Source organism: Crocodylus siamensis, chromosome 3 (assembly GCF_052110815.1).
Source record: "Crocodylus siamensis isolate JL-2025a chromosome 3, ASM5211081v1, whole genome shotgun sequence".
In the NCBI taxonomy this organism is placed as follows: domain Eukaryota; kingdom Metazoa; phylum Chordata; order Crocodylia; family Crocodylidae; genus Crocodylus; species Crocodylus siamensis.
Window position 1 is genome coordinate 251,198,039 of NC_143397.1, and position 25,687 is coordinate 251,223,725.

The following is a 25,687-nucleotide window of genomic DNA, read 5'->3' on the forward strand; positions in this document are numbered from 1 at the left end:
GGTAGGGTCAGAAGGGACCTAAGTAGATCATCAAGTCCGACCCCCTGCCATGGGCAGGAAAGGATGCTGGGGTCAAATGACCCTGGCTAGGTGGCTGTCTAGCCTCCTTTTGAAGATCCCCAGGGTAGAGGCGAGCACCACTTCTGTTGGAAGTTGGTTCCAGCTCCCAGCCACCCTGACTATGAAGTAGTGCCTCCTGATATCTAGCCTGAATCTACTGAGTCAGCTTATGGCCATTATTCCTCGTTACTCCTGGTAGTGCTCGGGGGAACAGGGACTTTCCCATAGCTTGCTGGTCCCCCTTGTCCGGTTTGTAGATGGCCACCAGATCCCCTCTCAGCCTTCTCTTGTGGAGGCTGAACAGGTTCAGGTCCCGTAGCCTCCACTTGGAGGGCCTGCCTTGCTGCCACCTGATCACGTGAATGGCCCTCCTCTGGACCCTCTCAATGCTGGCCACATCCCTCCTGAAATGTGGTGCCCAGAACTGGATGCAGTACTCCAGCTGCGGCCTGACCAGCACCACATAGAGGGGGAGGATCACCTCCTTGGCCCTGCTCGTGATGCATCTATGGATGCATGACAAGGTGTAGTTAGCCTTCCTGACCGTGTCCTCACATTGGTGACCCATGTTCATTTTGGAGTCAATAACAACACCAAGATCCTTTTCTGCCTCTATGCTGATAAGAAGGGAGTTCCCCAACCTTTCTTATACTTATTAGTGCTTCTTAGTAGTAGATTAAAGAATCTCAAAGTACTTTACAATGGAGTTCAGTATGATTATCGCCTATTTTCTGAGAGAGAAACTGAGGCACAGAACAGCAATGTGATTTTTCCCAGGTCTCCCAGCAAATCAACAGCAGAGCCAGGTACAGAAGCCAGTTTTTCTCAGTCATACTTGCATTTCACTGATATTAGTTTCTCACTTACAATGTATGAAATAACTATTGGAGAGTTATTGCGGCTGGTGAGTCCACAGCCTCTCTCTGTGTCCTGTTCCAGTGTTTTACTCCCCCCCTGTTGGCTCACATTTGGCTTATTGTCCACTGTAATCCACAAGTCCTTTTCTGCAGAGCTGCTGTTTAGCCAGTTTGTCCCGTTTGTACTGTTGCATGGGATTGTTCAATCCTAAGTGCAGGATGTTTCACTTGTCCTTATTAAACCTCATGAGATTTCTTTTGGCCCAATCCTCCAATTTATTCAGGTCACTCTAAATCCTAGCCCTACCCTCCAGGATATCTACTACTCCTCCCAGCTTGGTGTCATCTGCAGACTTGTTGAGCATGCACTCAATGCCATCTTCCAAGTCATTGACAAAGACATTGAACAAAACTGTCTCCAGGACTGACCCCTGGGTAATTCATTCAAAGTAATTTCAGGGAGACTTAGCCAGCATACAGGCTCTAGACTCCATCAAGATAAAGGTGGATGCTCTTTGAAATACCTCGTAGGAAGTAGGGTTGTTCAAAGCTTCAGGTGCTGATTTGATTTCGCGGAGATTTGGCCCAATTTGGGAGCTGAATCTCTGAATCTGAATCAGGGGACCAATTAAAAGGTCCAAGCCAATTCAAAGCTCTCTGAATCAATTCAAAGAGCTGGGGCTGGGTGGGACAGCCATTTAGAGCAAGGGGGGGATGGGGCCTGTGTGATTCAGAGATTTGGCTGATTCTGCAACAGCCAAATTTCTGAAGCAGATATGGCTGAATTGATTCAGGATAGTAATTCAAATCACTGTTCCCTGAATCGGCCAAATCCAAATCCGAAGTGAATACTAGCTGCTTCATGCAAGCCTAGTAGGAAGCTCTTGCAGGAAGGGGTTACGCACATCATTGTACACAGGTAAGAAGGGTCAACTATAAGATTTTTTGCATCTCAGGAGACCCGAGAACAATTTCTAAGGGATAGAAAGGACCTTGAAACTGCTTTTAAGCTATCTTTCAGCTTTGACACATAATTAGAAGCAGGAGCTCACAGAGCTGTAGACAAGCCATACATCTCTCCCCAGGACTGGTTGATTTGGCTGCTGAAGCCAGGTGAGAAACAAGTGCATTGTCTGGCTGGATGACTGATTTAAACGCAGTGTCACACGATGACCCTGTCCAACCTGGCAGGTATACATCTGGCAGAAGCCAGGGGAAGCTTTCCCAGAACTGCCTCCAACTCTACAGAAACTGGCTGAACTGTGCTCAAAAGCCTGGCAAGAAAGTAGGCAGCAAGCATTGCCTTTGAGCCACAAAGCCAAATTTATTCCATAGTGTAATTCCCTTGTTTTCCCTTGAGTTAAATTAAGGATTAAATAGATCACCACAAACTCTCCTTCAGATCAGCATTTCTCCTGTGATTGCTGCCTCAGAGTTCTGTAGATCACTTCACTGCAGAGGGTATTACTGCAGTGACAACTTTAACTCAGGCCCAGTGAAACTTTTTGGCCTGGAGTACGATCAAAGCTTGGAGAACCATCAGCACACATGGTACCTTAAGCCTAAATCATGCCATATTCCACATCCTGCTTGGGTACCCCAACTTCTCACCTCTTAAATTAAACCCAAGCTTGTCATGCCTCAGAAACACACTCAGTTTAAGTTATGGAATCGGATTCAACCACAGAGTTGAATCAGGAAAATAATGCACTGCAGTGTATTGAGCACAAACTTGGGCCACTGAAGAAGAGGAACCAACAAATTCCCACCTGGAACAATAGATGCTTAAGCTAATTTAAAACCAAACCAGCAACATAATCTTTCACGTTGAGAGACTCTTCCCTTCGGTTGCATTTTTAATCCTACTCAGGCCAGCAAAGTCCAATGACCGAAGGCCCTACATGTACTTAGAGATCCTTGACACTAGGTTGCACTGGCACGCTGAACTTCCAGCTGTACGAAATGTAAAACTTGGCTCATAGTCTATTCCAAGAACTTTCCTACAATCTGAATTGGAGAACTGGTCCTTTTCTACTCGAGTTGTGCTGGACCCTTCACCACAAACTCTGAACATGCATGCAAGCTCACTGCACAGTGGTTGTTCAGCATGTTCTGCATCAGTCCTTTCTGTAGGGGATTAATACTGATAGCAATAGGTTTTGGGAAGAAGTCTTTGGCATTCGGCTAACATGGAGGTGAACCCATTCAAAACAGGAGTGTATTTTGCCCACCACTGCTGTAGAACTACAATTATTTCTTTAAAAAAAAAATATTTGGGGAAAAATTTTGAAGTCATGGGTTTCTTTTCAATTCAGCATTCAATCAAATTCCACAACTGCAATGTCCCCTGGAAAATGGTACAAACTGAAAGCAAGCAGTGTAATTCTTTGGCTGTAATGAGGGAAAAGATGAAGGAGAGACTGGCAGAGCACTAAAAGGAGAGAATAGCACAATGGTCCTTATGGAGCATTTGCACAAGGTACTCAACCTCAACTCCTTTGGTTTCCCAATCCACATCAGCCCTTATTGTTATCGATGAAGGGAACAGCTCCCTGTTCCAGGGAGTTAGGATCTAAACAGACAGAAGAGATGACTTGTAGAAGGAGAAACAGAAGCACAGAGAAGCACGGCGATTTTTCTCAGGCCAAAGAGCAAAAATCTGTGACAGTTATAGGCAGAAGCTACTGTCGATAACAGCTACTGTCTGTAACTCCTGCCTCCCATCGCAGAAGGGAAGCCTTGTCCACAAAAGCACTCAGCCTCATTTACCCATTAAAATGCATGAATTCCAGTAATATTGTAAAATTTAAGAAAGTGCTTTCACGAACGCTTCCCACAGTGCTAATGCATTGACTCTGGTCGGACATGACCTTTTCACCTCTCATCAGCTGAAGGTCATATCTCGACTGCTCATTTTCCTCTATGATTTCACAGAACTTCAAAGGTGAGAAGGAAGGGACATTTCCAACCGTGTCCACGGATCCTATTTACTCAATAGCCTTTCCCCAACTTGCAGAAGGGAAATACTGTGCAATTCAAGAAGCTGCCACATGTCAGCTAATGAGCTACATTGCTTCTCAAGAAGAAAAGAGAGAAAAACAAGACTGATCATAACGCAGTTTTCAAATTGTTCCTAAACCTGGCAAATTTAAACATTAGCAGAGGTGTCAAACAATACCTAAAGAGGAAATATTTAGTTGTCATCTGGCAATGATAAATGACTTTAAACTTGGCGGGGGGGGGGAGGTCTTTTAATAGTCTGACATTTTGTTACAAGAGCTAGCTTTTTTGTTTGTTTTTTCTTCCTTTCAGTCTATCACATGCAACCACACAGCTACCGAGTCAGAGCCAGGTGGGAAGCAATCATGCCGCTATTGATAGTGTTATTATTTTGTATTATTTGTAAGTGTTCTTACACATCTCTCTCACTTTCTTTTGTACTGGGTTCAGCATGAGCCACCTGCATTTCCCAAAGGTGTGGGTAAGACAAATTACTTAGCTTGGGAATCGGCAGTCTGGATAGGCGATCCATCAAGGCTGGCATTCTGCTTCTGATCACAGGCATTACCAGATGCTTCTGCCAGTTTGCAAAATTAACTGCCTCAGCCTCACTGGTTTGTCCACCATAAACTATGAGAGCAATAAACAAGTACAATGATCCGTTCTATGATGACTGTGAAAGTTTTCATTCCACGCTATCCAAGCCATTTTGGACTGCTACTTCATTCTTGACTCCCATAAAATTAGGTAGCAGTAAGATGCATGGACTAAACCTGCAAGCTGAGAAAAATTTTAAATTTGTCACAATTGCAATTTCATTGAAATTTATGTTTTTTTTTATTAGGAGCATGGAAGACTGTTGCTGCCTTATTCAGGGAGGGGGGACACATGCCCCCTCAGTGACCAGTCCTGCCAACCAGGGAAGGTGTGGGGGGGTCCTCCATGGCTGATCTTGCTGCCTGGGTGGGGGGTCCCCCCATGGCTGAGCTTGCTGCTTCTGGGAGTGACTGCAGCGATCGGCCGGCACTTGCGGGGTGGGCACTAGAGCTCCCGCCTGCCCATCGCCTAAGTGGCAAGCATGCCTGGTCAGGGGGTATACCAGTGCTCGCAGGGGGTGCATTCATTAGGAGGAAAAATGAATATAAAGTTTAAGTAAGGGACATGGTCAAAGGTTTGTTGAAGGCAAAAACTAATTAAACCAATTGGCTGCCACTTATCAGCCATTTTGTTGACATGGTACAATAAATGCAACTAAGCCCCATAACATCAAGCTTCTATGTCTCCTATCTGCACATTTTGCAATGCCAATCCAATCATCCTGTGTTGTTTTTATTTATTTGGTATTGAAGAAAGGTGCACTAGCTGGTAAATCCCAAGAACGTCCATTTGTGCTTTTTAAAGGTATGTGTCAAAGGGCTATTGCAAGGATGCAAGCTTTTGAATGAAGATAAGCACACACACAAAGAATTACGAAACTGATCTAAAAATTGAGAGTTTTTTTTTTAATAATAAATTAGGCCTTTTTGTCTTCTCTTTATCATCATCATCTTTAGGACTTAGGTTTACACGCTTTTCTCCTAAAGCAGAAATATTGGAATCTCACTTCCCTTGTACCCACACCTTGTAAAAATGAAAGCTAAGATTCCCATGGCATTAGAGTTCTGGGGGGCTGGGGGTTAAAAAAAGAAGTAAAAAAAAGAAAGAGAATGGGGGGTTTCTGACAAGCACTCAAGTAATTTAAGAACTTAAATTCTGTTTTCAAAGGTGACTTAAGTAGTTAGGAGCCCAAATCTCAGTGAAAATCAATGAGAATCAGGCCACTAAGTCATGTAGGTACTTTGGGAATTTTTACCCAGTTATCAGGATTTGCAAAATTGATTGGACTGCAGGACTCACAACTGGAAAAAAAAATCACTTATTTCAATTGCTTGATGTTTGATTTAGCTTCATTTTGTAGCAGGAGAAAAATCTTCCACTGGCAGTGGAACAAACCCAGGGAAGCAGGCTGGATCAGTTGGGTGTGCTGTACAGTTGCATCCAGATGACGGTCCCTTTTCAAAATCTCTTGAAATACTACAGTGCAGCAAGCAATGACTTCCAAGGAACACTACTTACAGCTCTGGTAATGGTCTGTACACATGCACCGGTCCTCTCCTGAATAAAACCTGAGCTGCTCAAAGACAGTATGGGACCTAGGGGTGCAATGAGTAGAGTTGGGACCCATGGCAAATCCTGCAGCAGAGTAGGGGATGGGCTTTGTGAGCTAGGGCCCATGCTGCAGGTTTTGCAGGGGGCAGCTGTCTTACCCGTGCTGGAAACTCCTAAATGGTCCCTACGGGAACTGCTGCTGCCACCCCGTGCTCTTCCCACCCTGTCTGTTGCTCTTAAAGTAGCAGCAGGAGCCAGAGACTATTTTGAAGTTGCCAAGTGACTCTGCAGAGCAGAGGATGATTCTGGCACCCCCACTAACTTGGGATGGAAGGCAGGTGCCTAGTTACACTACAGATGGGAATCATCCTAGAGATGCTGAATGGACACTTTACCCATTAGGTTAAGGAATAGGGACCAATACCTTTTAATGCAGGAAGATGTAGTATCTGTCCTTGACGCTGTGAAGAAGTTTCTGAATTCATAAATTTGTCATGTTTCACCCCCAAAGTCCTACCTTGCCACAGTTCTGGTAATGGCTACAATTTGCTACAATTTGCTAAAGAGGGGTAAAGCACACTGCCCCTGAGACTCTCCCAGGGAAATGGATGTGTGGTGTACCCAGGGCTCCTGGACTGGCTGGACACACAAGAAGCAGGTACATGAAGTGGGGGGTAGCTGCCCACCGCTACTATTGCTGCTGTTCCCTGTTGGCTTGGGCATAGGGAATCTCCAGCGCCACTCCTGCTCTCCTCCAGGTATCACTGGGGATAGTGTCACCAGCACACAGATTTATTCCTCCTTCCACCATGCCGTACCCCTCACAAGATAACCCCCATGACCCCCACTCCCTGGGAGCAAGGAGGAACCTGTCGCTGTCCCCGGCCCATCCCGGCTCCCTGCACAGCCGCTCACTGCAGCCCAAAGCTGGAGTGGAGCTGAAGTGGTTCCAGGGGGTCCCATGCATCAGGGTGAGCTGGGGGAAGTAGCTGCAGAAGAAGTGGGGGTGCGACCACGCTGCTGAACTCCCTGGATCTACCCCCAGTCCTGAGCAACTGTCCATAGATGGTGTTTGGGATATATGCAACCACAGCCCAGACAATCAAGCACAAAGCCAATTATAAGCAAATAAAGGCCCGTTTTCTTGTTTAAAACATTCAGAATTTCTAGTTCATCTCTGGTTCAGTGGTAATGACTAATCAGAAACTTTCCTGGGTATTTTACTTTGAGGCAAATTACATTCATTTGCTGCAATTTACAGCAATGTAACAAGGAACTTCTGAATAGCTGCAGCTATACAAATCTGCATAAATATTCCATTTTCACCTATTAGTTTCCCTACCCCAGCAGACTTCTCCTGCATTATGCACAGTTCAAACACCAGCCTTCACATAATTTACAGCCAAAGGCAATCACATTTTATGAGCCATAGAGTAGTTTACCATTTCTTCGGCAGGTCATTATATTATGTTTATAAATAAAATATTTCTAGTGAGCTTCGCACTGAGGGAAAGATGCTGGATTGACAAGGTTTGGAGACAGGAGAACTATTTATTCACAGGAAAGACACAAAATATTCAACAAAATTAGTGCTTCCTTGACCTTACCCCCAAAGATGACTACAATTTGTTCTGGAGCAGTGGTGGAAAATTGTTGCACCAGAGGGTCACATAAGGAATTATTGAGAGCTATTGCAGGATGGGGGGGGGGGGGGGGGGGGGGGGATGCTGACCCAGCCCAGCACTGCAGGGTGGTGGGAGTCAGGGGTAGGCAAGAGATCCTATCTGGGACCCCCACACAGGCAGGGTGTGGTCAGCCAGGGGGATGGGATGGGCAAGGAGCAGCATCTGGGAGCAGGAGGTTTGGATTAGGCCAGGATAGCAAGGCAGTGACAGTGCGGCAGTGACCATGCAGGGCTGGGGCCCACGGCAGAGCCACGATTTTCTCCCTGCATGTCCCTGCAACCAGGCAGGGACATGCAGGGCAGGAACATGCAGGAAGCAGATCTCAGCTCTGCCCTGCATCCTGGCCCTGTGCTGTCAGCACCCCGTGATCCCAACCGCCGCTCCGTTTACCTGTCTCACGCCCAGACACCACTCCCCACCTGTCCATGGCCTCATCCCATCTGCCCAGCTGAGCGCGTCCTGTCTGGGGTGGTCCTGGGCCAGTCTTTATGGAAACCCTGCCCGCCTGCTCTATCCACTGCCCTGGCATTGGTTGCAGGTGAGGAGGGCTGGGGTGCCCAGGCAGTAGGGCCAGGTCCAGTGGTGGCCATGGCTGAGACACTGGCAGCAGCAGCCAGGCAGAGCAACCTGCTACTACAGGGGCTGCAGGGAAGCTGAGTCCAGCTACTGCACTGCCCCCATGCCATCATGCGCCCAGCGGCAGTGGGACTAGCTGCATGCCCCATGGCCCAGGCTGTCCCCTGCACCTTGGCCAGATATGGCCAGGGGACCCCTCATGGGCTGGACAGAAATGCTTGGCAGGCCAGATCTGGCCTATGGCCCATCTTTTGCCCATCCCTGTTCTGGAGGACCCACCTTAGGTGGTGAAAAATAGCTCCTGTCACATTTACGTCCTTGGATTTTCTGCTGAATCAGCCAAGAAGGAAGCCAAATAGTATAGATTGCAAAAATGTTCTTTGGTGAAACAGACTATCTCCTGTAAACTGTTTCCATCAGCAGGTGGGAATTCGCTTTAGGTTAGGGCCAACCTAGAAAACAGCATAGTACGGCAATCACAGAAATGTTATTTCCTCTCAGGAAAGGGAATACAGGGACCATATTATTGGTGTAAACAGGGGACCTACTAGTAAAAATACCTTCCTAGAGGTCATTCTGGGTCCCACAACAACTTGAAACCAGATGCCTGTCCAGCCTTCTCTTGAAGACCCCCAAGGTAGGGGAGAGCACCACCGCCCTTGGAGCCCATTCCAAATTCTGGCCACCCTTACCATGAAGAAGTTCTTCCTGATCTAGCTTAAATTTTTTCTCTGTCAGTTTGTGACCATTCTTCCTTGTTACCCTAAAAGGCACCCTGGTGAACAGAGCCTCTCCAAATCCTTGCTGCACCCCACTAATGAATCTGTAGGTGGCCACAAGATCATCTCTCAGCCTTCTCTTGCAGAGGCTGAAGAGGTCCAGGTCCCTGTCTCTCCCCATAGGGGTTGGCCTACAAACCCTTAACCATATAAGTGGCCCTCATTTGGATCCTCCCGAGGTTATCCACATCCTACTTAAAGTACGGGGCCCAAAACTGGATGCAGTACTCCACCTGCAGTCTGACCAATGCCACACAGAGGGGAAGTATCACCTCCTTGGATCTATTTGTCATGCATCTGCTATTGCATGATAAAGTGCCGTTAGCTTTGCTGATCATTTTGTCATGCTGATGACTCATGTTCATCTTGGAGTCTACTATGAATCCAAGATCTCACTCTGCTTCTGTGCTGCTGAGACGGTCACTTCCCAGTCGTGACACGGTCGAGATGCAGCTTCTCCACACTCCACCAGTTGGCTCCAGTCTTTTAGATGGGCACCATTTCACAGCATGCAAAGGGTTGGCGGGGGGAGGAGTGGTTAGGAGGGGTTTTTGTTTGTTTTTGTGTTTGTTTTTTTAACATGCTATTCACTGCTCTTGCATTGCACTTAGGCCCTTTGGTTTTACCTGATGTTAATGTTTTTTGTTTGGTTTTTTTCCTCCTACTTATCCCATTCTCATGCGTCCAAGATCTCTGCAGTCCATTATAAAAGCAGCTGCCTTTTTAAGTTAATTTTAGAAAGATTATTCCTCACTTAAAGGCTGAAAGAATTTTCATTATAAGGTCATTGTAGGAACATTGTCAGGTTGAGAAAAAAAACGCTAATTTGATAACAGCGCACTGGCTCTCCAGATCAGGAAATTAAAGATCACAAACTATACAAGTGAACTAGAAACCTAAAACATGGGATGGAGACGCTGAACCTGATTTGTAGTTATTTTAATCAGGCTGGCAATTGTACCTAGACTGATAAGAAACATACATGGATCTGGCTGGTGAAAAAAAAAGAAGGTGCACAATTGTGTAAATGACAAGGTTGTTTGCGTAGATGTGATATCTTTTATTAGACCAACTGAGTAGCTGGGAAAAACAGTTCTTTACAAGCTTTTGGGTGCAATCACCCTTTTTCATGCATAGGGAGGCTCTGACGTTTTGAGACTCCAAGGAATGAAAGAAGCCAGAAGTGTGGCAGGATGCTAGTGAGAATGTGCGTTCTCTGTTATTTTACATTCTCAGTGACATCTTGTCACACTTTTAGCTTCTTTCATCCCTTGGAGTCTCAGAACAGTAGACCTCCTATGCCTGAAGAAGGGTGTTGCACCTGAAAGCTTGCAAAAAAACTTTTTTTCCAGATACTCAGTTGGTCTAATAAAAGATATCACATCTACCCAAGGAACCTAGGCTGCCTATGTCCTTAGACCAACATGGATACAACCAAAAACCCATTGTGTAAATGGGATTTAGGAGCCTAAGTTTTGTTTTCCAAAACACTTAAGAGGCTTACCACTGTTTTCTTGAATGCTTTCTTGAGTTGCTATTACTGCTTATTTTCTGTTGTAGTAGCCCCTGGAGACTCCCTCCACGGACCAAGACCTTGTAGTGGTAGAGAGGCCTGTGTGTCCTAATGGCCATCAGAGCTATGTCACCTGGAGTATTACACTCCTGACAAGGTCATCCATGGCAAACAGGCAGGAGGAGAGGCTCCAAACAAACCACAGTCCAACCCCAAATCATCAGTGGTGGATCAGGCAGAAGATGTGAAGATTTCAGTGGTTGCAAAGATGGAAGGAGGCTGCAGCAAGATGGAGGTTTCCTGTCCTCTACGGTTCTCCTTTGCCACTGGACCCAGATCCTCACCTTGTCAAGATTGCGTGGTTACTGTTTCCACTCATCACCTTCCCTACATTACAGTCACACATGGGCAACAACCAGTACTCCACCATCATCAGCGTGTATGCTTCAACACTAGATGTTGATGATGATGTCAAAAAACAGTTCTACTCCAACTATGACCATGTACTGTCTGATATCCACAAGGAAGATAAGATCATTTTCCTTGGTGGCTTCACTGCCAGTCAGACATGACCTGGCAGTCTGGAGTAGTACTGCTGGGCAGGAAGGAGCAAGGAAAGCCAACTCCAATGACATCCTTTCCCGAGCAAATGCACACCTCATGGTCTTGTCATCTGAACACCATCTTCAGACAAAGAAACAAATACAAGGGCATCTGGAGACACACTCCCTCTAAGTACTGGCACCTCCTCAACTATGTTAGTGTTAGAGCTTGTGATGTTCATATCACATGAGCCACACAATGAACCAATGGATAGATCACTATCTTGTCAGATCCATTATGAACATCTGGCTTGCTCCAGAACACTGAAAACAGCCAACAAAAATGTAAAGGACTCTCAACATCAAATATCTTCAAGACCTGAAGGTTCATAAGGATTTCCACCAATGTCTCTGTGAAAAGTTCCTTGCCGTGTCCATAAAAGAAGCAACATTGAGGAGGCTGGTTTGATGAGAGTGATGCCAAGATTCAAATCTTACTCAACCAGAAAAGAAGGGCTCGTTCTGCTTGACAAGGTGACACCATGTTAGCAGAGGGAGACATATCAGCTCCTCAAAGCCAAGGCCCAAAGAAGGATCTGGGAAATCAAAAATCAGTGGTGGCATGGTAAAGGTAAGGCAATCCATCTGTATGCTGACAAGCATGACATGCATAAATTCTTCCAGGCAACAAAAATCCATCCACAGCTCAACTTCCCAAGATCCTAACTGTCCTGTGGTCATTGGATGGGTTGACACCCTTCAAAGACAATTAATCTAGATGGAAAGAGCACTTTGAAGCACTCCAAGACCATGAGTCAATTGTGACGGACACCATCATTGAGTCCATCCCCAATGTCCCAAAAAAAACCCATTGTTCGCCAACTCTTCTTTCCTAGAAGAAGTCAAGTGTGCCATCAAGGAAACCGAGAATAACAAGGCTACTGGCTACTGAAATCTACCAGGCTGATATTGAGGAACTTGTTCTGGTACGCCACAAATTTATGCTCCATATTTGGAAAAATGAAGAGATCCCTGGGGATGTGAGGAATGCCAACATTGTGACCATCTTCAAGAAAGAAGATAAGTCTGGTAACTGTTGAGGTGTTACTTTCATTTGCACAGCAGGGAAATCCTTTCCTGCATTCTCCTGAACTGTCTTCTCTCTCTTTCTGAGAAAGTCCTGCTGGAATCTCAGCATGGTTTCAGACCATTCCTTAGGTCAACTGACATGATCTTTGCTGCTCGCCAGGTCCAAGAAAATTGTCAGGAACAACATTAGTACCTCTACGTGGCCTTTACTGACTTTATTAATGCCTTTTATTCCACCAATCACAAAGCTTTGTGGAAAGTACTGGCCAGATTTGAATGGCCTGAAAAGTAAAGGTCCTGACTAGATAACTGTGATCATTTTATGTAGCAGATCCATTTGTCATCTGAAAATTTGGATCAAGAAAGGATGCATCATATTCCCAACACTGTTCTCCATTTATCTGACAATCATCATGATTCTTATTAAGGACTGCCTTTCTTCTGGAAATGACACTGAATACTAAATGCATGGAGAGCTCCTGCATCTGAGATGTTTTTGCTCAAAGATCAAAGTACTCAAAACAACCATCCATGACCTTCAATATACCAATGGCAGCATCATCTTTGAGCACACTGAGAAAAACCTCCAGATCAGGCTAGATTGGTTCAAAGAAGGTTACCGAGAGCAATGTTTGTCCCTGTTGCCTGACAGGATAACCAAAACCTTTATACAAGGGAAGGTAAACAAAGAGATGACATGACTAACTTGTCCTTGTTCTAACACACCTGTTCACCTGGCTTCTAACTCTCATAAAACAAAAGCAAAGCAACCATCGAGATGAAAATCGGTGCAACTAATTGCACAGTGTTCAAGTACGTTATTAAAAACATTTCTAGCATTAGCTTAGTGTGAATCAACAATATATGAACCTTCTTACAGATTTGCTAGAAATGCAATACCAACTCCAAACATATTTGTGTTCTACTGACGTCAACAGGACTCGATCTGGAGTTGGGTTTTACATCCTTCCAATCTTAGCTACAATACTCACAAACTTCTGCTATAGGTATTGCTTAGGCTGCCACCCACCTGTGATGACTATGGCCATCAAGATACATAATGTGGGCAAATGCACCCAGTTTAACTTTTAGCCTGTCTTTCAGATCATTATCTCTTTTTGCAGCTCTCATTATGGATTGCAAGTTCCTTGCGACAAGAGCACTTTGCCTTGGGCAGTTGCGCATCACAATGAAGAGCCTCCTTCCTAATTGGCATGTCCAGAAAGTACTGCATTACCTTGATTAACAGTAACAGAATAACTCATCCCCATTCACTCTGCCCAACTGTGATGGGTCTGGAGGCCTCTACGAGGGATGTGACACTTGACATCATGTGAGGGTCTGTTTCTGCTAAACAAGACAAAGTGGCAGAAGAAACAGGGATACTTGTCTCTCATTTCTCAATCTCAGTGCTGCCGTCTGGGACACTTGCCAGTAAGCAAGAGTTAGCTTCTAGATGATGTATTTCAACTGTGCTGTTGTTGGCATCTCTGCTCCTGTCGGGAACGCAGTCAGCTTATAAGCTTTCAGAGTTGATTAGGTCGCCTTTCAAAAACTGTGTTGCCATCAGTCAGTGGGGATTATTGTAGTGTTCTTAAGGGTGTGTGAACACATTATTTCAACAAGATATGATGGAGGAAAAAAAATATTCCATAAACAGAAAAACTGTGCAACGGTTCAGTACATTAATGGACAGAGATTAGCATTTTCCATCAATGGAAGCTGAAGAAAAAGACATACCCCTGCAGTTTAAACCATCTTCAGCCAGGAAGTATATAACTTCTACATCCACCCACTTGAAGCTGCCTAAGGAACCAAGGCTGAACTTCAAAGAACAGGCAAAGCTTTAAATGTATACAAAAATGTACATCGGCACTGAGGGAAGAGCCCAGAGAGTAGCACAGTGGAAATATAATGAAGCTCAGAATTAAGTCAGGTGGAAAATTACTTCTCTTTCAACCTTTCTTTTATTGGCATCCCTAGCTGTGATTCATCTGACCAGGTGATAAAGCATGATTGACATAAAGGATTTTTTTTTCCTAATTAGTGTAATAGATCCATTAAAGCCTCACAAACCAGAATTTCTAAAACACGAAACTTTGCTTTGAAGTTCATGTTATTCTAATCAGTCCATTTTAAAGGTGCAAAAATAATAGCACTGACTTTTATCCAGGGAATAGGAACAGCCTGGGCTTCTGCAGTATAAGCCTCTTCAAAAGATTTCAGCCCTGGGTTCAGATATTATAGTGACAGAAGAAAAACAGGCACCGAGATAGACAATTTCAACTGTAGCTGGAAAAGTGTAGTCCATCTCCTAATTAAACCAGGCATTTGTCCACCTACTGACCTTGTTAACACAGTGAGCCTAAATTCGATCTTGAAAGCTGGGTAATCGAACACCGAGGCAAAAATCGTAAGCCACATGTGGCAAACGTAGCTCTGGGTGACTATATAGGGGAGAGGGTGGTATGGCCGTACCGGCTTTGGCTGGGGGATGTATGCGCAGCGAGCTCTCCAAGTTCACTGCATGTCAGCGTGGGCTTTGGCCAGAGCTCTTGTTTTGCATGGCTTTGCAGCCCAGGGGGTGATCGTTGCTGCCATCCGCTCCTTCACCTCCCTTCTGTCCCTCTGAATTCAGCAGCAGGGGACACCAACGGTGGCCTTCACCCCCCGGGCTCCGGAGCTGCACGAAAGTGGTGGCCCCAGCCAGAGCCTGCACTGCTGTGACGGTGAGCTCGGAGGGGTCATGGACAGCAGCTGATCTCATGCCAGTGACAGGCTGTTTGCTGGGGCTTTGTAGGCTCTGGCCAGCATGTAGGTTGTAGGTTGAGCACCAGCAGGTTAGAGGAAAAGCTGGGAACAGAAGCAAGGAGCCTGAGCTCCTTTTTCTATTAGCTTTTAAAAGAGACACCAGCTATGAGCCCAACATGGAACGTCATACGCAGCCACTTACCTACAGATGGGACAGAGGGGTCCAGAGTCAACCCCAGCACTTAACTTCACCCTGAAGACTCTCATTCATAAGCAGAGCAAAAATTCTTGATTCTGGTCTTTACACAGCTGAAATATCATGGGAATTAATTCTTGATCTCATGGTATTTCCTCCATTTGGAATCAAAGGTAAGCGCAGAAAAGGCTGCAGGACTTCCTCCCTATTGAACATGATCCATAGTCCTGCTCTAGCCTCAGCTTCATCCCCTGAGCCTCATCCCAATCATAACACTGGCACCCTCTGCCTATGCTACATCTGTAATAAACAGCTGTTGAAAGAACTGGCAGAGATGCTAAAAAACACCCCATTATCATCCCCATTATCTGACTGTTAGATTACCACAGTCCCGATCGCTTAGGAAGCCATAACAGTTCTTTGCAAATATTAACCAATCCTTGCTTAATTGAAAATGATAAATAATAATAGCAATTATCCCAAATGGTCTCCACTCCCAGCTGATGAACCAGCACGGTACTGGAAAGGCCTACTGCCACTCGTTGCAAAGTACATATGGAATGGACATTTGTTAGGTTCCCTTGCTCTATTCATTAAAACCCACATTAGCAGCACACACAAGACTCCTGTTCATTTAATACCACCTAATACAACATTACTTAAAACACATTGCTAATATGCAAATGCTGCATGCATGGTGTTAGACTGATGTTAAGCAGACAGCTGAGACAGAAAAAAAAATAGAATGGCTCCAATCTAAAATTACCATTCAGGGCTCCAATTCTGCTCTGGTACATCACGGCATTTCAGTCAGATCTAGATTCTGCTCAGTTATACCAGCCAACCTGGCTGGACTCAAGATACCCCATCTCAGAGTCAAGGCACCTCTCAGAAAGTGTCAGCTCTTTGCTCCCTGTGATCATGGACATATAATCGAGCAATTCTTCGGTTGCAAAGAACTCACAAAGACCACAGCAGGTGGTCAGTGCTTTTGATTTTAGGAATTCCTCTCTGAAATCTCGGGGTTGATCTTGTGAATCACGTGTAGGTGCTTGCACACCTGTCAGTGCTAAGGTTGTGCTGCACCCCTAAAAGGATCCCATGGCGCCCCAAGGTGCTATGGCACTGTGGTTGAGAATCACTGCGTTACCCAGTGTAAAATGTAGACTGAGACTATTGCAGCTTTGCACAGCATCATCAAGGTCAGAACTGTGCCCATGGTAAACAATTGTTCCTTTAAACATACTTAATCTACTGTAGGACTTAATGCAAAAGGCACATGTTTTTACATGCTGCAAGGCACTTCCGACCTCTGCAGAGAAAACTTAGCTTCCTTTTGAGTTAGATAAAGTTTTCTTTATTCAGCAGGATATATTAAACCTGCAAGCTCTCTGCTAGTTTCCAAGGGAAAAAGAATAGGTACACAGATTTCTCCTTTAAGAGGGGAACAGCTGGATTTTAGTCCTCCTTTTGCAAAGCAGATACCTTCTTTAAGTCTATTTTGATATATAACAAATATATATAGAGGGAGACATATAGGTCAGTGGATACCAAAGCCGTCAGCCAGAAAAGAAGAAGGCTGTCCCTTCCATCTTATGAGCTACTCAACACAGCTCACAAAGACACTCTCATGGGCCCAGAGGGACAGCCTTCCATCTTCAGCTCCCTCTGTGTAAAAATGAATTTTATTTCCTACCTATGGGGACTTTTTACCATCTTGTACCATCTACACTTTCCCCAGAGCCTGACAAAGGGGCTTTGAACCCAAAAGCTTGCCGAAAAAGACAATTGTCTTGCCATTTTCCAGTTGGTCTAATAAAAGGTATCATTTTGGAACCAAGAGTTCTAGTTTTTTGTATGTCTAAATGGGATATGCTCTCTGAAAACATAACACTACCACAGGACCCTGGTGGAGGAGGGATTTGCTACCATAGGGGGACTTTGAGATGGAATAACAGCCTCCATCTGGACTTATATACCTCAAATTGGACCTTCCAAGCTGAAAATATGAGCTGCAGCAGCTTAAAGTTGAAGAGCCACAGCTCTTCAGCTGAAGCTGTATTAGGTTCCACAGATGAGACACCAGCGTTACACTCATTACACTCAGACAAACCAGAGGTCGATTATCTGTAGAGGAACTAAAGAAGGCCACTGTAAATACAGCGTGTTTATGGAAGGTCATGCTATTTGCATGTCACACTCTCATTATAAAGTGAGGCAAGACTGAGGCACTCCCAGGCTTGGAAAATGTGGGTCCAAAAGGCTAGAAGTCAATGAGGGCACACGTTGCATATGGTGCAGCAGAAGCAGGTAAAGTCAGAACTGCTGACGCCACGCATCAGTCCAGCCTCAGACTTGGGTGGTGCATGCCACTGTGGTTTACTGGGATGCTGGTTGTAGCCGTGTTGGTCCAAGGGCATAGCCAGGCAAGGCTCTTTGTGTAAATCCAAATAGTTTATTAGACTAACTAAAATAGTAGGAACAACTCTTTGTTGCAAGCTTTCATATACAAACACCCTTCTTCAGGCAGAGGAAGCATCTGAAGACACTTCCTCTGCCTGAAGAAGGGTGTTTGTATGTGAAAGCTTGCAAAGAAGACTTTTTTCCAACTATTTTGGTGGCTCTAATAAAAGTTACTGTAGGTGGCACTTCAGGCATGATGCCTTATTATTTAGACTTTTTTGTTTTTCTTCAGGCCAGCCTCTAGCTCTCACAGCTACGGAAAGCACCTAAAAAATCTGGGTCATCCATAACATGAAGGGACCTCTGCCTGGGCTTTCAGGATGGGAAGTAGCCCAGCAGTGTATGCACCCAGTGCTTAGGCAGAAGTTAGGTCAGGATGGCATCTTAGACACTAACTGGATCAGAGGTACGATTTTTCATGAGCAACAGCCTGCTTCATCAGATCCTATGGCTGGACTGCTGGTTGATGAGTTGGATAGTTGGAGAGGGAAGCTCATGTTTTTCTAAACTCATTAAGGTGCCACCCTCCCCCCCCCAACCTTCTGCCCGACTGCAGACAAGCCAGATGAACCCTCCCCAAGTCAAGTCAAGCTCAAAAGACCCAGCAAGCACAAATATCTGCACCATCCAGTGCAACTGGCAGAGCTCATGCCACGATGCGGGTTTGAAAAAAGGACACCCACCTTGTTTTCTACCCTAATCATCACAATCTGTGCAAGTGTCTCTACCTCAACAGAATAAGCCTGTACATTATTTGAAAGCAAAATCTGAGATTCACTCTAACACAGCCATGAAGTTTCAGTTTTGTCTGAAATAAAACTACCGGTGAAAAGAAGAAGAATGGCACCTTGCCCTGCAGCGACTCGTGGTACAAGTCAGTGCTTCCATGGGAGTGCAGAGAAATGAAAAAAATAAAACGCAAACCCTAATTGTCTGGGCATACAATTTGGAAGTGAAAGGAATAACAGGACTCTGATGGGGTTTTAATCACAGTGTGAATGATTAGTATGACTATGCTGGGCTGTGAGATGAGGGAACTGTCAGTGGTATTCACAGGTCAGTTGGAGAGAGCTGGGGAAATTGGACATGTACAATCTGACGGTGCTGACATTTAATTAGCCTCCATATTGAGAAGTCAGAAGCTCAGAGTGAGGCACCTTCGCTGTCTGTCACTGGCGGCAGCACTTCAGCCTCCCACGGGGGCAACGTTAACATAAAAAGCGGTTGAGAGGGACCACTGATTTAAAAAAACAAACAAACCCAAAACAGCATTTTTTTTTCCAACTGGAGGCAGCAACTGGTATGTTCAGTAATTCAGTAAGAAAAAGACTTTGCCCATAAGCTTCCATAGTGATCTCTTGGGCTTTGGTGGACAGTCAGAGGTTAGCATTCCTGTAGGTTTTAGTGCACGCATGTGTGTTTTTTTTACAGGAAAGAATTAAACAGTACGTACGGATGCGAGATGGAGGCACGGTTTGTCACTTTAAGAATTATCTACCGACTACTCGTCAGAAGCCTGGAAAGAATGGCTGAGTGATAGCCACATCTGCCATCAGCACAATGATGTATTCGTTAGGCACTCAACCTCTCTGAAAATTAGGTCGCTTGTGTACCTCAAGCCACAGCTTTAAATCCCTTGATGGCTGGCTGATCACTTCGACCCACTGGGTTCAATGCAATCTGTCAGCTGTGCTATCTGCTCGATAGGCGTTTGGGAAGTTCTTCGAGGCTGAACTCAGGAATCCTGGTTGATTTAATAAAATTGCTATACTACTGAATACTTCAACCGTTTGTTTATAGGGGTTGTGTCACGTATCTCCCCGATGCAGGCAAGGGAGGTGCAACAAAAACAACCGTTGTTTCTGTAAGCAGCCTTCCATCTACATGAAGAGTCCCACAGAGCAATGAGATGGCTAAACCTGTTCCCCCTGACTTACCTGCCAGGTTTGGGAGCTGAGCAAAGGGAAATCCCTAGCAGAAAACAATGCAAAGCAGAAAAGCAAAATGACATTAAAAGCCTGTTGAGCTGGGAAGAACTTTTTGACTATTTTAAGTCAACAAATCTAAAGAGCTGTTCTGCAAGCATGACAAGAAATCCCGTGATCAAAAATATGGCCGAGTCAGAGAAGCGAAGTCCTGAAGAAAGGAACTAGGATCCTTGAAGACATTTACAAAATACAAAGTATGCTCAAGAGCCGTAAGGTACAGGATGATTATCTTATCCAGAACGACTAGGAGACTTTGGCATTTATAGATTTCAGTTTTGGGGCATGGGGTTGTTGTTTTGGGGGCTTTGTTTTGTTTTTGGGGGGGAGAGAGGGTTCACACTCCAATACACTACTGACCTCTGAGGCTTTACCTACAACCAAAAACCTACTCTTCCAAGACTGACATAGTTTGTACGCAATAACAACCAAAAAAAAAAAAAAAAAAAAGTCAATATGCGTGGTATATGTTACACTGGATCCTAGCTATGCAACAGACTGTAGATAATGACAAACTCGGAGGGCCTGTATGTCTAGCTGGGGGAGAGGTCTGGGATTATTTAGGATGACAGGGACAAGCCCCAAGTGCAATAACATGCAGCACAGCAGCAGGCCCACTGGCACTCATATGTGGAAAGTCCGTTACAGAATTTACCAGCTTGGAAGAAAGACGCTTGCTCAGTCCCGTGTAGAGCATCAGAGCATCTCTGCTGCTCTGCATGGGGAGTTTAATTGCACAGCTCAGCTCCCCAGCTGGAATACATACAGGGACTTCAACAGAGATGCACCAATTTATACTGCCAATGATATGGGCCTTAAAATCTAACAATGAAAAACAAAAATGAAAGCATCAATAAAATGCACAAACACACAGAGCATCAAATCCTCACTGGGCTTTTATTTCGTTTTCTTCAACCTCTAAATAAGCCACCTCCCTCTGAACTCTTTGCATACATACATTGTATGTTAACGTGTGCATAATGTGTGCATAATGTCCGCCATTACCAACGGGACGTGCATGTTCCAGTCAAAAATAAATCCCATGTCCTAAACAAACATTCCCGAAGCTAAGGAAAAACAAAATGATCAGCCAGGACAAGACAGAGCCCGTTGTGAACTGTTTGGCTTGACTGGCTAACTGGCATACAAAGTGCTAAAATAAGAAATGCATAGTTTCATAGTTTCTAGGGTCGGAAGGGACCTGAGCAGATCATCAAGTCTGACCCCCTGCCATGGCAGGAAAGAGTACTAGGGTCAAATGACCCTGGCCAGGTGGTCATCCAGCCTTCTTTTAAAGACCCCCAGGGTAGGAGCCTGCACCACTTCTCTTGGAAGTTGGTTCCAGATCCTAGCCGCCCTGACCGTGAAGTCGCGCCTCCGGATGTCCAGTCTGAATGTACCCTCTGCCAATTTACCCTCTGCATGATGGAGAAGGATTGAAAGAGTTTACTTTACTCCTTGGCACATGCCTTTCTAGAACACAACAGGCCTGCTATCCTGCTGCATTTTATATGTTCACTAGCAAAACAGAAATATTTCTCACTGGAGATAGATGCCGAATGTTTTTCCTTCCTTGTAAAAATATTTGAGATTTCAAAAATTTGCCTGTTCTGCACCAGGATCAAACCAAGATCTTTCATGACATCATTTGTGTAGAACAGGAGGAAGAGAGACCTCTGCACCTGCGAGCTGCCAGCCCTCTGGGGAGGTAACACGTTTCCCTTTGATGTGGGAGATCCAGGCTCACGTCTCCGGGCTGCCATTCTCTAACATGGCAGGTGAGTTCCCTGATCAGCGCATGTCGCAGGAAGGCTCTTCTTCTGGGCTAACACACGTGTGACCATTTATTCAAAGAGGAAGAGTTCCAGTGAGAGAGATCAAGAGACTGACCATAGCTGGGTGAGTCGCAGCAGGGACGTTATTGTCTCCCACGCTATCAAAAAGTGCCCTAACCCCTGGACTAATTCTCCACTGAGGTCCCTTGTCTTGGAAAAACAATGTGTTCAGTTTTTTGCACCAAATTGCTACATTCCATCAAAAAAAAAATCAACATTTCCCATTAAAAAAAAAAAAAACACGTTACCAAAACATTCACTGCTAGCTCTGTTTGGCTCGGGTGTAAAGAGAAACTCAAAAGGCCTAGGCTGACTTGAGGAACTGTGCTGAGCAAGAAAATAAGCATAAGCTGCAATAACCTAGAAGGCCCCATCATTCATCAATGATCCAAGGCACAATTCCTCTGTGGTTTCCTCCATGTTTGGGGGTAAGGGGGAAGATGCTAATTTGCTGCTGTCTTTCTCCTCCCAGCAAACGACAACTCCCTCCATGCTGGCTCAACCACACGTGTCTTTTCTCAGCTACTCTGGTCATTGGAGGTGGAGGTGGAGATAAGCCTCTGTCTGTTGTCTAACATGCCTTGCCTATCTGATCCAGCAAGGCACATAGGTAGGGGCTGCACACCCAGCCCCAAACTGTGGACAGTTCGTACATAGGTGTTTGGAGCACTCATTCATTTACTCCACAAATACATAATCCCACTCACAGACTCTCCCAGAATACTTTTATAAAACAAGAATCAAAATTCAACCATGCTACCATGGATTGACTTCCCTTACCTCTGAAGAAGGAGGTTTGCAGTAGCCGGCTCCAAACACAAGGTTCTCTAATGACATACTGGTCTGGTCTGGTCCCATTTCTGGACTGCCTTTTCCAAGCCATGATCCTTTCCCTGGACGAGCAAAGCTAAGGACAAAGAAATTAAGGAAAGACACTTGTTAAAAACTGAGATGATGGAAAAATCAGCGTTATGCCCCCTGACAGTTGGATCTCCCCAGACAGATGCTACTGATGATTTAAGCAAGTAAAGCTTTTTTCATCAGCATTAAAATGATATCATATCATATGGCATTCTGAAAGAAGAAGGGTAATAAGATGTTTAAAGTTTTATTTTAAATCAATGCAACATGACAACACTGCATATGTCACAAGGGTGAAAAAACTCCATGAGGCATGGACAACATCTAGGATTTAGTGTCTCTAAATAAAGTTATTAGGTATAGATCTTCAAACATGGGAGCCTAGAGTTCAAGTTCCAACTCTGCATTAAGGCAGCCAATGAAAAGAATCAGTCATCACATACTGAGGATCCAACAGCTGCCATTAACCTTGACAAGAGCTGTTGCACTCTCAGGGTCTTTAAAATAATACCGTTCTTTAAAAGAGGCTAACATTGTGCTACCACTTTTGGAAATCCTGACCTACAAGTAGTTCAGAGATCAAAATCCAATCGTTCTTGATCCCATACTTTGTTCCTCTATGCATTGTCTCTAGCTAATATCGTGCAAACAGATTAAAGTATCATCTCCATATGGTAGATCGTCTTGTGTAGTCCAAACTTGTCTTTTGTCCAAACTAAAAATCTCATCTCGTCTCGGTGATTTCTCCTAGATGGCTGCAAGCTCAATACGTCTAAAACAGAGCTCTTAATCTCCCAAACACTTTTTTCCCAATCCCATTCAGACCTGTCTCTAATGTTGACGCCAGAGCGGGCAAAATGTGGCCCGTGGGCCAAATGCAGCCTGCCAAGCCGTTCTATTCGACCAGTGGGGCCCCTAAAATTTTTAGAAAATGAATATTTATTTTCATGCAGCCTCTCATGCAGCCCTCGGTGACTTGCCAAAACTCAGTAAGCAGCCCTCTGCTGGAAATAATTCCCTGCCCCAGTTAACACTGTCTGAATCTTACAAATCCTCCCACAACATGCTGAAGAAAAGCTTTTTCTGTCCATCCACTCTAGTCTTCCATGTCTTCTTCATCTTGGTTCTTAAGGACAGCAACGTCCTTTCCTCTAGCCCTGGTCTAACAGGCAGGTTTAACAAGGGCGGTGGTGCTCTCCCCTACCTTGGGGGTCTTTAAGAGAAGGCTGGATAGGCATCTAGCTGGGCTCATCTGACCCCAGCGCGCTTTCCTGCCTAGGGGGTCGAACTCGATGATCTGTTGAGGTCCCTTCCGACCCTAGCATCTATGAAACAAGGTCTAACAAGCAGTCTTGCCTTGCTCCATTCGGAATACTGCTGCCAAGACCATGCTCCTACCCTTCTGCCTGTTTTTGCCACTCTCTTTGCATTCACTGGCTCTCCCTTCACTATCACATCAAAGAGTACTATCTGTTTCCATTATCAAGGCCACTCATGAACTCCCCTCTCACTTCTTTCAGCATCTCTCATGCTGCCTTGAGAATACAAACCCTGCCACTGACTGGCCCCTATGAAAGCAGACACCCACTTTGATTTTCAAGCCAGCACCTTTGCACTTTCTCCCTTGGTGCCCCCTTCCAGCCAGAGGAGCTCCCTGCAAACACTGCAAAGCCCCTTCATTACTCTGCTTTAAAGCCTTCCTCAGAATGATTTCCTTGACCATGGTGCTTACAAAAAACCCAACAATACTTTGGCTGGCAGAGTACTGAGATTACAGCCTCCCAAGATGGCCAGTATTGCTTCACTGCTTCTTTATACTTGCCCATCTCTTGGTGTTCATAATGCATCTCTCTGCCTTACAAACCATTAGGGAAGGGGCTGCCTCTGTTCTGGCCTTGTTCAGCACTTGGCACAGTGGTGTTCAGACACATGATGAGCTTCTTAGATTGAATGAAAATGCAAAAAGTAAATGAATTGTGGGAGGGTTTATAGGTTAAAAGCGAGTTACACAGGTCTAACAAGATGACTTAAAAGGCAAGGTCTAAATATTAATCTTCTTCAGCTATCCCTTGACACGAGGATGATGTCTTCTGGGGTGGGGGATTCTTGATGAGTTTTAAGGGGGCTGAAGAGTCCAGTCATGTTATGCGAGTTTTTCCACAGATATAACTGGTGCTGTCTTGTGCAGGGCATGGCTGTTGGGAAGGATATTGTGAGCTTTCCTTCCTCCTCTGCCATTTCTCAGCTTCCAGAGCAAAACACCTCTCAACAAAGTAGGCTGCAGCTTGATGTATGGCACAGCGCCATTGAGACCTGTTACCAGCCAGCACTTCTCAGTTTGTAAGGTTAATGCCACCCTTCTTAAGGTATGCTTTCAGGGTGTCCTTGTAGAGCTTTCTCTGTCCTCTGCAAGTCTTTTTACCATGACTGAGTTGAGAGAAGAGGACTTGTTTCAGGAGATGAGTATACCCACACACAGTAACCAACCTAGCAGAGTTGATGTTTCACAATCCTGGTTATGTTAGCTGCAGAGAGGATGCTAGCATTGGTGCTGGGGTCTTCCCACCTAATACAAAGGATCTTCCTGAGGCAAGGCTGATGGAGCCATTCCAGGTGCTTAAGATGGCTAAGTATTAATCAAAATATTTTGAAGTCCCACTTTTGGAAACTGTACTTCAAGAAAGATGTGGACAGATTGGAAAGAGTCCAGTGCGGAGCAACTGAAATGATTAAAGGTCTGGGAAACTTGACTTAGAAGAAAAGGTTAGAAGAACTGATTAGGTTGGAAGAATTGATATTTAGTCTAGAGAAAAGACGACCAAAGAGACCTTTCATAGCAGTCTTTAAACACCTGAAGGGGGATTATAAAAATATGATTTACTGTTCAGTGTGCCTGCAGGGGACAGGACACAATGCAATAGCTTTAAATTACAACAAGGGCGATTTAATTTGGATATAAAGGAAAAGCTTTCTTACTATGAGGGCGGTTAAGCACTGGAACAAATTACTTAGAAAAGCATCTCCAAGTTTTTATAAGCAGGTCAGACCAGTGATTCCCCAAACTTTTAGACTCAAGGCGTCCCTCAGACTCAAGGCACCATGCCATAATTGAATGGCATTCAATTAAAAAACTAACTTATTTCTTATTTCACGGGGCCAGGCAGTGAGGGCAAGGAAATGGTCAGCCCGGGATGACCCTTTGCCTATAATTACATGCTTATTTCTTCATACCTTGCAGCAGCCTTCAAAGGATTTTGCAGCACCCCATGGTACCTTAGCACCTTGGCTCAAGGTAGACAAGCACTTGCCTGGAATGGTTTAGGCAGGGATGAATCTACCTTCAGCAG

General features: G+C 45.0%; 1 protein-coding gene across 1 annotated transcript in view; it reads right to left on the bottom strand.

Moving 5' to 3' along the window:
• FAM135B (family with sequence similarity 135 member B) overlaps positions 1-25,687 on the bottom strand; it is a 310,367-nt gene that overhangs the window by 70,251 nt on the left and 214,429 nt on the right. The window contains exon 7 of the mRNA XM_090040700.1: positions 22,260-22,386. Coding sequence (XP_089896826.1) covers positions 22,260-22,386 — 127 coding nt within the window. The remainder of the gene's footprint in view (positions 1-22,259; positions 22,387-25,687) is intronic.